We start from the raw sequence: 12,726 nt of genomic DNA, 5'->3' as shown, positions 1-12,726 counted from the left end.
GGTTACTGGATTATATGGTGGTTCTATGTTTTAGTTTTTTGAGATTCTCTGTCTTTCACGCTGGATATACCGGTTTACAGTCCCACCAACTGTGCCTGAGGCTTTCCCTTTCTCCACATCCTCATCAACACCTGTAGGCTTTCAACTTTTTGCTAACAGCTGATCTAACAGATGTGAGGTGATGTGCCATTGCGTTTTTTTTTTTTTTTCTTTCTTCCTTGTGGCCATGCCTGCAGCATGTGGAAATTCCAGGGCCAGGGACTGAACCCGCACCACAGCAGAGGCCCACGCTGCTTCGGGGACAATGCCTGATCCTTAACCTGCTGTGCCACAAGAGAACTCCTCATTGCAGTTTTGATTTTCATTTCTCTAATCATTAGTGATGAGCACCTGTTCATACACCCTGACCTTCAGGGAAATTTTCAGTGTTGTACCATTCTCTATAAACGGGGTCAGTCACGGGTTCTCAGCATGTTGAAGAATGTTCCCTCTACCGCTAGTTTTCTGAGTGCTTTTATCCTGAGAGAGTGTTACATTTTTTTCAAATGCTTTTCTGCAACAACTAAGCTGACCATGTGGTTTGGTTTGTTTATTTGTTTTTCAATTGTTTTTTTTTTCTTATTTTTCTTTTTTAAATTTTTTCCCTCTGTACAGCATGGGGATCAAGTTATTCTTACATGTATACATTTTTTCCCCCACCCTTTGTTCTGTTGCAATATGAGTATCCAGACATAGTTCTCAATGCTACTCAGCAGGATCTCCTTGTAAATCTATTCTAAGTTGTGTCTGATAAGCCCAAGCTCCCGATCCCTCCCACTCCCTCCCACTCCCTCCCCCTCCCATCAGGCAGCCACAAGTCTCTTCTCCAAGTCCATGATTTTCTTTTCTGAGGAGATGTTCATTTGTGCTGGATATAGATTCCCGTTATAAGTGATATCATATGGTATTTGTCTTTGTATTTCTGGCTCATTTCACTCAGTATGAGATTCTCTAGTTCCATCCATGTTTCTGCAAATAGCATTATGTCATTCTTTTTTATGGCTGAGTAGTATTCCATTGTGTATATATACCACCTCTTCCGAATCCAATCCTCTGTCGATGGACATTTGGGTTGTTTCCATGTCTTGGCTATTGTGAACAGTGCTGCAATGAACATGCGGGTGCACGTGTCTCTTTTAAGTAGAGCTTTGTCCGGATAGATGCCCAAGAGTGGGATTGCAGGGTCATATGGAAGTTCTATGTATAGATTTCTAAGGTATCTCCAAACTGTTCTCCATAGTGGCTGTACCAGTTTACATTCCCACCAACAGTGCAGGAGGGTTCCCTTTTCTCCACAGCCCCTACAGCACTTGTTATTTGTGGATTTATTAATGATGGACATTCTGACGGGTGTGAGGTGGTATCTCATAGTAGTTTTGATTTGCATTTCTCTTATAATCAGAGATGCTGAGCATTTTTTCATGTGTTTGCTGGCCATCTGTATATCTTCCTTGGAGAACAGTCTATTCAGGTCTTTTGCCCATTTTTCCATTGATTGATTGGCTTTTTTGCTGTTGGGTTGTATAAGTTGTTTATATATTCTAGAGATTAAGCCCTTGTCGGTTGCATCATTTGAAACTATTTTCTCCCATTCTGTAAGCTGTCTTTTTGTTTTCTTTTGGGTTTCCTTTGCTGTGCAAAAGCTTTTCAGTTTGATGAGGTCCCATGGGTTTATTTTTGCTCTAATTTCTATTGCTTTTGGAGACTGACCTGAGAAAATATTCATGATGTTGATGTCAGAGAGTGTTTTGCCTATGTTCTCTCCTAGGAGTTTGATGGTGTCCTGTTGTGTATTTGTCTTTCAGCCATTTTGAGTTTAATTTTGTGCATGGTGTGAGCAAAGTGTTTCATTGCTTTGCATGTAGCTGTCCAGGTTTCCCAGCAATGCTTGCTGAATAGACTTTCTTTTTCCCATTTGATGTTCTTGCCTCCCTTGTCAAAGATTAATTGACCATAGGTTTCAGGGTTTATTTCCGGGTTCTCTATTCTGTTCCATTGGTCTGTCTGTCTGTTTTGATACCAGCACCACACTGTTTTGATGACTGTGGCTTTGTAGTATTTCTTGAAGTCTGGGTGTTTCTTTTTTTTCCATTAATGTGGAACAGTATACTGATTTTGTATTTGTTGAACCATACTTGCATTCCTGAAATAAATCCCCCCGGTCATGGTGTGTGGTCTTTTAATATGCTGTTAGAGTTGGGGAGTTAGCATTTTGTTGAGACCTTTTGCCTGTATATTCACAAAGGATGTTGGTCGGAAATTTTTCCTTGTTCACATCTGGCCTTGGCATTCTAAGGTCGACCACACAGGATGAGACAAGCTCCTTGATGGCTGAGTGAGAGAACCGCCCTCCCATACTCTGCAGCTTGGCCTTGATTTGGGTCACTCCTCAGGCTGAGAAGAGCCACCTACAACTCTGCCTATGCTTTCAACTCCTGCTTGAACAGGAGCCACAGATCCATCAGCTGTGTAAGCCTCCAGGCCCCTCAGATCCTTCTGAACAGGCATTCAGTCCTGCACACGTATGTTACATACGGCATGCTCATGATATCCTCCGTGGTCCTTGTGAGCCCCTATATCCCTCAGAAGTGTCCTCCTTATCTCCTTCTTTTGGGGTTTTGGAACCGTCTGCTGCCTTTCTACCTCCTGTCCTTCACTCTGCATAGATGCAGGCAGCGTTCACCTCTTTTTTTTAAATCCCTTTGCCAACTTCAAATGATTTTTATTTTTTCTAGTATAGCTGGTTTACAGTGTTTGGTCAATTTTCTAATGTACAGCAAAGAGACCCAGTCAACATGCATATATACATTCTTTTTCTCCCGTTATCATGTTCCATCATAAGTGACTAGATACAGTTTCCAGTGCTACACAGCAAGGTCTCATTGCCTATCCATTCCAAAGGCGATAGTTTATTCTGTCAGTTCTTGTTAGTTTATCATTGCTTGAATGGAGCAACTGATTCTTTGAGTTCCTTACGCCACCACTTTCCACGACATCGTCAAAGGACTTGTCTTTTCATTGATGTTCGTCAAAGATTATTCAATTACACAGTAAACAAAAAGTGAGGATAAATACCGAAAGGACATTCCCACAGACATTTTAATGGCAACCCAATTCCTCAAAATAACCACCTAGCCCAAACCAGCTTAAGGAAGCTATTACTTTATTTGTTAAAACTTTTCAATGCTGCAACCCTTTTTGCTGTATGATTGAAATTATCAATGATCTTCTAAGACGATGTGCATTTAAATTCTGAAAAGTGACCTAATACTAAGAAGTGATAAACCTTTTCATATCTTTCAATTTTTGATGGAGCAATGCAGTAACATAGGTATGAGTTAGAGACAATAACCAAAAAGCACACTGGACATTTCACTATAAAAACATAAACACCATGGAAATCAACTTAGAAAGATAATATCACACAACAGTCACAGTCACTTATTAAATACAGAGCAGGATGACACTCAAAGAGGAGGAATTTGCAAGTCTGAAGGATTTAATTCATCACAAACATCAAGTGGTAAAAACTTGAACTGAATCCAACCGTTGATGTAATTTAAGACTATTACATAAATATTTAAAACAGCCATCCAAGATGCACACATAAATCAAATTCCATCTCCTCACAGCACAACTGTTCTATGTATCAATCTGAATCCAATAAGACAGAAACCATACGGTGCTTTGGATAGGGAAAGTTTAAGTTTTCTTTTGGCTATGCCTACAGTATGCATAAACTCCCAGGCCCATGATCAAATTGGCACCACAGCTGTAACCAGAGCCACAACAGTGAGAATGCTGGATCCTTAACCTGCCAAAGCATAAGAGAACCCCCAGGGAAAGTTTAATTTAAGTAATTATTCACTTTAACTGGGGACTGAAATAATTATTCACTTCAGGGACTGAAGTAATGAGGGTTTGGCTAGTAAGAAGAGCAGAGAACGCTCAAGGACGCAGAAATAGCAGATATAAGAAACTGCTACTGACTGCGGGGAGGGTTGAATAGACGCCCATGGGGGGAGGCCTCCTTCTCTGGTCTGAAATCCAGACCTAGTTAGAGAAGGCAAAGACTTGGATCACTGAACAAAGGAAAAGAGGCTGCGATACAGTTTCAGTGGAGTCTGCCAGACATCCACCCCCGGGGGTGCCAGGAAAAGCTGCTCATGGGTTTCTGAGAAAGCTGCTGGGTGCTGAGTGCTGCTCACTTCATGCACTGCAGAAATGAGCTCCTGAAGCAGCAGGCAAGAGCTGCAGGGGCCTGCTGGAGACTAGAGATGGCAGCCAAACTACAAGCCTGTGGAGTGAGTACACAGGCATCAGGAAGGAAAGAAACCCTCTCCTCCTGCGGTGCCTCACTAGTGCCCTCCAATGACAAAGTTTAGCATTGCACCTGTAGGTTAAAAAAGGGGCGGGGGGGGGTGGAGCCAAGGTACATTTTCACTGAGAAGGCAAAAAATGAATTTAGAGCTGATAGATAATCCATTCTTAACCAGCACAGCCTGTATGGCAAATAACAAAGCGGTGGGTACCTGTACTCAAAACACGGCACGCAAGCAGGGCCCCATCTTCCATGAGTGTAGGTAGTCCTTGTAGCCTTAATCTGCATAGATGACCAAAAACATTCCCTTTAAAATCTGTTAAATAAACATATACCGCAGATGAGGCAGGCAAGCAGAAGTTCATCCTGTTCTGAGGCTACTACCAACAACAGGGTGAGAAAGCGGGAATCCGCAGCCCCACTGAAATCCAAGCTGAATGAATTTAGTGAGCAAGGGCAAGGGGGCTGCAGGTACCTTTGCTGCTTAAGTACCCACCAGAGAAAGCAAGCTTTCTGCTATCTTCACGAAAAGTGATGGTTTCACAGCTTAGAGCACAGGCTCCTTCCTCCCCACAGAGACTGGGCGAGAGGTGCGCTGCCTTCCCTGAGGAATACATCTCCAAGAGATGGCTCCCAGGTCCTTGAGAAAGACAGTTCTATGCTGTTAAACTCTCAGAGTCTGTTAAATGACTTCCATCTCAAAGGAGCAGAAAAAAGAATTTACAGTTAAAAGGTTTTTAAAGTAAATGCTCTACCAAAAGAGAGAATTACGTGGCAGCTACGGATTCACTGTGGTTTTGGTAGAGAAAACCTACCATGGCCAATATCGCTTTGCAAATCCAGAATAGCTTCCAGGCCCCAAGGAAGGAGGAGATAGATACCAGAGATACTAAATAAGCAAAGCCCAAAGTCCCAGTTTACTACAATAACTAAAATCTCTTTACACAAGTTCTACTCCAGAGGCAATTTACCCATCAGGAGTCTGTTCTTCCCCTTGGGTCTTCTCCCCGCCCCCTTCCTTCCTTCCTTTCAATACACTTGTGGGTCCATCTGTAGAGTTTTCTAGAAGATTAATTAGATGTATAACGTTAACCTAAGGAAAATTCCTCCATATATCTGTGACCGTTGATTAAGATCTTAAAAGCAAAAATAGTAACAATAAAAGATCATGTCTCTGATGAAAAGTATTCATAGCATCTAATAAGCATTGCTACCCTCTCTATAACCTAAGCTGATTGTTGCTGTGCCCAATGAATTCATCCAGGTCCCCAAGAGTTTATAGTATCAGGTACCACAAGTACATGATGAGCATTTAAAAGGGATTAATGCATCAAACCACGGAACAATATCATTTTTTCACTTTTAGAAAAAACCAACTAGAGCGATGCTATCATTAAAGGCGGGGTTTTATCAAGTCTCATAATACAGTCAGATTTCAGTAACAAAATAGTAAAGTGCGAATCATATCCTTGTGCCTCGAACTTTTAAATCACCAAGTCGGGGTCTCTTAGTTTGAAGACTTTTATATGAGTCTGTGTTCCCAATATCTCTTACTAAAGGACAGCAAAGAACGTTGGTTAAATTTTAATGTAGAGCGTAGTTGTGCCAGAGTTGTAGCCAACGGAGCTCTTGTGCCCAGGCACAGATGCTCCCCTCTGGTTCTGCTGCTGCAGCTGACATCATCCCTGTAGGTCCTGGAACATCCCCGAGCTTGAACGTCTCTCGTTACTGCAGCTGTTACTGGCGTTCAGCTGCCCCACAGAAGCTCTAAGCACTCAGATGAGCACACAGACATTCTCAGGGGATTCTCACTAGTTACAGTTCTCATGGGATAAGAGGATGGATGGGAATACATTTCCAACTTCACATCCTGGCAAGAGGATGTGAAGAAAAGAGTCGTCCCACCCATTTTACATCCCAGCCGGCGATGCGGTTCTCTTGGTGAGTGTCTTCTCCATGAACTCACAACTGTGCACGGCTCATCGTTTTCAACGGCAGCGCATTTTAAAGGTAGTGGAAAGGAAGGTGAATCAGATGATACTCATCCCGTATCTCTCAGTAACGAACTTGGCATGTCGCCTTTTCCCCTTGGATCCGGGTTTATGTATCAGTAATAGGAGAGATGGCGTAGATGTGGGTCATTTAGAGACAGTGGACATGCAGAGGTAACGTAGTATCATCTTCTCAACTACGTGATGTGAAGAAAACTCCAAACTGACATGCCCCGGTTATTAGTCCCTGGGCAACAGGTGTCAGGCTCCACTGCCTTTACCTACAAAGTAGTAGAACATTACCTGGTTTATTAAAAAAGAAGAAGAGATAGTTTGTGGTTTGGAAAGTTGTTTTTTTTGTGTGTGTGTGTGTGTTTGCAGTTTGAGGAGAGCTTATAAAATGTGTGGAGAGGGTCAAACAGGGGAGCCTGCTACTGCCTTGAATAGCTTTGACGTCTGGTCTTGTTGCCACTATAAGTACAACTCATATCTCATCCCTTACATATGGTCTTCTTTTTATCTGAGGATCTAAAGTTTCAACTTTTTATCTTTTGTTTCTTACACTTTAACCTGCCTCCACTGAGGGTATTTTCCTGTTCTTTCACCAAGTTACCAGGCATAAACATCTCTGGTTTGATTAGCACAGAGATAAATTAAGTAAAATGTGTGCCTTTGTTATCTTAGAAGAATTTGTTATTTATTTATTTAATTGATTCATGTATTTTTTCAGGTCCACATCCATGGCAATATGAAGTTCCCAGGCTGGGGGTCGAATCGGAGCTACAACTGCCAGCCTAGACCATAGACACAGCAATGCCAGATCTGAGCCATGTCTGCAGTCTACACCACAGCCCACAGCACCACCGGATCCTTAACCCACTGAGGGGGGCCAAGGATCAAATCCAAGTCCTCATGGGTTTGTTACCACTGAGCTACCATGGGAAGCATTTCTAATTGATTCTTTTTTTAAGATTTGACGTTATTTTTTTTTTTTTGTTACTCTTAGAATATCAAGCATTTTTAATTTAAACTCTTGAAAAGCTGGTTTTCCTATTTCCAGGTTTTCCATCTACCTAGTAAGACTATAAAGGAAGATCTGGTTATTTCTCAGAAGTGAACAAATTGATTTGAATAGTGAAATTTACTGACTCCACTGATGTCCCCCCATCACTGGGAGTCATTTTTCTATCGTAATTATGGTCATGGCACCTGCTTACAGAAGCGCCAATCCTCAGTCTTACGGGTTGAACTGAGGGAGGCTGAAAATGCGTCGTCTCGTGCATTTTTAATCAATTCTTTCCTTAGAACATTTCCTCCTGTCTGTATTTTTGTTTTTTACTTCCACAAGAGGGCAGGAATGCATCCCTCTTTACAGAAGTTCTCCATAGGTTTTGCCCATGACAAAAATCATAGATAAAATTAAACTTTCGGATGATTTTAAGCTTGCAGAATGATTAATGAAAGAGGAAAAAAAGAGTCTCTATGACATGATCTTAAGCTTCAGAGTGATTTCTAAAGGGAGAAAGCAAGAAAATTATAAAAATATCAGAAGTCCGGGGTGAGTGTGAATTGAGACAATATAATCAATCGTATCAGAATTGATTTTCACTGTGACTGATATCAGTTAAATCAAAGAAAGCACCTGGGGTGGGTTGAGCTGCCCTATAGACAGAGGGGCCCAGAGGCAGTCCTGGCTTTTTACATCAGAAGTTTGATTACTATAACCAAAATATTTAACCTCCGGGGTTTATCCCATAGGTCATTTTTTGTATGTTACCATCCTATTCTAATTTATGGTGTCTTTTTATTCAACTAACTTGCTTCTTTTCTTCCCAACTTTCTGTCTTCTCTAAGCTGTCAGGATTTGCATCACCTTCTACTCCATTCTGCTTACATATCATTTTGAAAGCTAATGGGTCAGAATTACGAGCTGAGTCAAAGATGCTTCGCCACGACAGACAGAAAGATATCTCCTCCAAATAACTCCCAAGAACCTGTATAAGGGCCAGCACATGGGCGACTCAACCAATTCCTGCAGAGAACAGAACCCCTCACTCCTTCCTCTGAGAGTCAGTTCTAAGATTTGAGAAGAGGTATTTTACACGTTAACAGCAGAAGATGGAAAGACTGGGAATGGCTCTGCCTCTCTGAAGATTCTGGGCTTTAACAAAATAGACAGGACTATGTATGCAGGTGAGAAACACGCTTTAATATTCCTCATCCACAAATACCCACACTAGTATCTGGAAGAGATATCCAATAATTCTATTCTGATACTTAGTTAAATTGATTGCCAAAGGTTCAATGCCATGTGCCCAGAGTTCCATCCACTTTTTCTTTCATGATCTAGAAGAATTCTTTTTCTCTCTCTTTTTAGAGCCACACCTGTGGAATACAGAAGGTCCTCGGCTAGGGGTCTAATCAGCATCTGCCACCTACTCCACAGCTGATGGCAATGCTAGATCCGTAACCCACTGCGTAAGGCCAGGGATCAAATCCATACCCTCACAGACCCCGTGTCGGGTTCTTCACCTGCCGACTCACAACGGGAACTCCACGATCTAGAAGAACTGGTGAAGAGAATTCCCTGCTTCCCCATTCAGGATTTTTCTCTGAAAAGGTATCAGGATCAGTGGTGAAGAACGGATTTGCTAGTCTAATGGGATCCACTAACATGTCCTACCTGAACCCGAAGACAGTGACTCTGATTGGGATCCCTGGCATGGAGCATGTGCAATTTTGGATTGGATTTCCCTTCCTTGGGGTGTGCCTGGTGGCCCTGCTGGGGAATAGCTTCTTATTGACCATCATTATGATAGAACCCCGTCTTCACCAACCCATGTACATTTTCCTGGCAGTTTTGGCAGTGACTGACCTAGGTCTCTGTGTAGCCATTGCTCCCAAGATGTTGGCTATCTTCTGGTTTGGCTCTTGCTCTATGGCTTTTGATGCTTGCCTCACCCAGCTCTTCTTCATCCATGCCTTGCAGGGCGTGGAGTCTGGCATCCTGCTGGCCATGGCCTTTGACCGCTACGTTGCCATTTGTGATCCTCTGAGGCACACGTCCATCCTCACGCCTCTCTTCCTAGTCCGGATGGTACTGATGGTGGCCGTCCGAGCCTCGGTGCTTGTTGGGGTTTTGCCCATTCTGCTCAAGCGACTGCAGCTTTTCCAGTCTGCGGTGATCGCCCATTCCTACTGTGAGCACATGGCTGTGGTCAAGCTGGCTGCAGAAGACGTCCATGTCAACAAATCCTACGGGCTCTTTGTGGCTTTTGCGATTCTAGGTTTGGACATGATCTTTGTCTTCATCTCCTACATTCTGATTTTACGCGCTGTTTTCCTTCTTCCCCAGAAGAGAGCGCGTCTCAAAGCCCTCAACACTTGCACCTCCCATATTGTCATCTTTCTGGAATTTTATATCCTTGCCTTTTTTTCCTTCTTCAGCCACCGTTTCGGACAGGTACCACCCTATGCCCATATCCTCTTGTCTACCATCTATCTGCTCGTGCCCCCTGCCCTTAACCCCATTGTCTATGGGGTGAAGACCAAGGAGATCTGCAGGCGGGTTGCTCGGATGTGTGTTCTGAAGCAGGAGGCCGGGGAGTAGTGCGACATAACGTGGAACAGGAAAAATACAGTCGCCTGTTTAAGAGGGACACTCGTTATGTGATGTCTGTCACAGAGAGATGTTTCCCATGATCATGCTCGCCCCTAAAGGATTCACGTTCCCAAAGCAAGAGCAATCCGAATACGATGTAAACTCGGATGAAAAGTATCTCATAACTTCCTATCAGTCTTATTTTCTTCCTTTACCTTCTGCCTGCCTGCCATCAGTCCTTCCTTGTTTTCCACTTCCTTGGGTACACATCCGCCGTGTCTTTCTGCCAGACCAGGAGTCAGTCTCTCCTTTGGATGTGTTACAGCGACAAAGACAAAGCCGTAATTTCAAAAGAATAAATGTAATTTAACTCTATTCAGGCCGTGTTAAGAACACAGTATTTAAGTTCACATGTGAGCCACAGCTAATGTAAGTTTTAGAGGGAGCCAGAGAAGATCTCGTGGAGAAGGTCATGACAAATACGAGGTTTGAACAACGTGTTGACCGAAGACGCTAGAATGGTGTTAACCATACTCTGAGGTTTTAAAACGCGACCATAACTCGTGGAGATGCACAGAGTATGTGCAGATATACGCGGATTTCACTTCCTTAAGTACTGGACTCATGAAAAGCAGGCTCATTTGTATCTTCCTCAGTTACAAAATATGCAGATCATTCTGCCATAGGAAATTATGTATTAATGTCTCAATAATACGACACTGGATTTTACTTAACTGCACAAAAATAGCCCTTGTATTTGGAAAGTGGACAATTCAGCTCTTCAGAGTTGCCACTGACTAGCATGGCTTGTCACGGTCTTGGAAGAAGTTTATTCTCTGTGTGCTGCTGCAACTCACTATGAACATTTTTTCCCCAAAAAAAGGAATTAGAAGACATTTTGATGAATTTTGAGATGTTGTCCATTAATGTGACATATGTGAAACAGCTTCTTTGTTCCCACTCTTACTTTCCTTAGCTCAAAAGAAGCTCACAAGCTCACTAGTGAAGAAAATCCACCAATCTGAAGTTTAGCCATATATCCTTATCTCATTTGCACCTCAGACCTTCCCATCCGGGGCGTCTACAGCTGGGGAGGATACACACCACTCTCACCACCACCACACTGACACCAATAATCTCAACTCGGTTTTTCATTCACCGCAGTTGTCTCCCTCCCCCGATGATCGAGCTAATGACCTAGACTATTTTTTAGAGTAGGGAGAGAAGATGAAAGCTTGCCTTATGATGGCCTCAATCTATAAACAGATAAGTAGGACATAAGAATGTCCTATCAAGGGTTCTCCCAGAAGCAAACCAAAGCAAGAATTTTAGGGTATGTGGTATATTTGGGAATTGATCCAAGAAAAAACATGTGAAGAAGTAAGCGAATAAGGTGGTGAAGAGAAGGCGCCAATAAAGTGCTCGTAGCTGAGCAGATTCCTGCTATAGATTACCAGGGCTTTTTCTGCTAGGGCTACTGGAAAACACGTGAGAAGCACGTTTCCACACTGTCCCAGTGGGCGGCTAGAAACATGGGTTATTTACCCGCCACCTCTACCTCTCCGTACAAGAATCACACGGCAGCTGTAAGCACCACCGGCTGGGTTGAGGCAGAGGCATCAGGAACAATGGTCAGCAAGGAATTTATTTGCATTACCTCTAAGGAGAGCCACTATCTGTTCCGAGCATACAGAGTGGAAAGACACCACATTCTAAAGAATGTCTCTGGCAGATGCTATAGTTATTCTCCATAGGTGGGAATATGAACTGATGAATGAATGGTTTTGGGGAGCACTTAATTAGTGCAAATATAGGAGTACTTCTTTCTATGACTTAGCATTCCACATCTGTGCGCAATTCACCTCTCCTTCTGGTTTAGTACCTGGGACGGATTGAGAGTCTTTTCACAACGAAGCAGGGGCCTTACAAGAAGCTAACTTCTTAAGTGAAGGAAAGAAATTGCTGTCATGCAGAATAAGGTATGTTATCTTGCAAGGGAAGAGATGTGATGTGTGTTCTGGCTCTTATCCGTCCCTATAAATCTCTGTATACATAAGTGAAAATGTCTCTGGCTCCCTTGGAATCTCCAGAGGGGAAAAAAATGATTCACAAAAATTGAGAGTAGACTATATATATATACCTGAGAGCTCATGTGCGAGCGTTGAAAATAACCACTTGGAAGATGTTCGGGAACATACCCTAGATCCTTAGAGAGGGGTTTAATAGTGGGTTTGCATATTTATTGATGCAGCTGAAATGAACATCAGATGTGTGTGCATGTGGCCATGTTCCTGGGAATGTGCACCTGTCTCAGGTGAGGTGTATGGATGTGTCTAAAGTGAGTGTGACATCATATCACAGAGAGAAAAGCTTACAGACAAGTTAGATGATTGGAAGTACGCGTCTAGAGAAAAACATATGCACATCTGTAAATGTTGATGTGAAATAAATACCATCTGTGTGATGGTCCAGGCAGCCTCGAAGGTCCCCAAACTATGAACATTAGGGCTGGGAAGATATGTGTAATTTACATGTATCAGTCCCTTGGTTTACGAGTTGGTGTTTCATAACATTTGAAAACAAAACAAAACTAAGCCAAGGGTTGAACCCTGCTTATGTGAGGTCAGAAGTTCAATTTGGGGGAGTGGCTTTAGCTCTTAAAGAAATATGGATGTAAGAATAATGGCAAAGCATGCAGATTAATAATACAGTGCAGACCGTAGGTGAGCAGAGGTCAAAGAAACCTGAAGTGTGTGGCAGAGACAGGCTGGTTG

At 42.8% G+C, this 12,726-nt stretch overlaps 2 protein-coding genes across 2 annotated transcripts in view; one reads left to right on the top strand and one right to left on the bottom strand.

The window, feature by feature from the left end:
* LOC100737856 (olfactory receptor 51G1) overlaps positions 1-12,726 on the bottom strand; it is a 204,716-nt gene that overhangs the window by 183,837 nt on the left and 8,153 nt on the right. The gene's annotated exons all lie outside the window — the stretch shown is intronic.
* LOC100521851 (olfactory receptor 52A1-like) lies at positions 6,138-10,858 on the top strand. Its single transcript, XM_084975013.1, has 3 exons — positions 6,138-6,301; positions 8,206-8,544; positions 8,729-10,858. The coding sequence occupies exon 3, from the start codon at positions 9,011-9,013 to the stop codon at positions 9,959-9,961; it is 951 nt and encodes a 316-aa protein (XP_084831139.1). The 5' UTR covers positions 6,138-6,301; positions 8,206-8,544; positions 8,729-9,010; the 3' UTR covers positions 9,962-10,858.

This window comes from Sus scrofa, chromosome 9, assembly GCF_054392235.1.
Source record: "Sus scrofa isolate SSC_HxYL_T2T_F1_AM1 chromosome 9, Sscrofa_HxYL_maternal_Yorkshire_Landrace_v2.0, whole genome shotgun sequence".
NCBI lineage: Eukaryota > Metazoa > Chordata > Mammalia > Artiodactyla > Suidae > Sus > Sus scrofa.
This window is presented reverse-complemented; position numbering and strand designations above follow the sequence as displayed.

Coding starts and splice junctions, on each gene's coding strand:
- LOC100521851 (XM_084975013.1), top strand. CDS start 9,011: ATGGGATCCACTAACATGTCCTACCTGAACCCGAAGACAGTGACTCTG.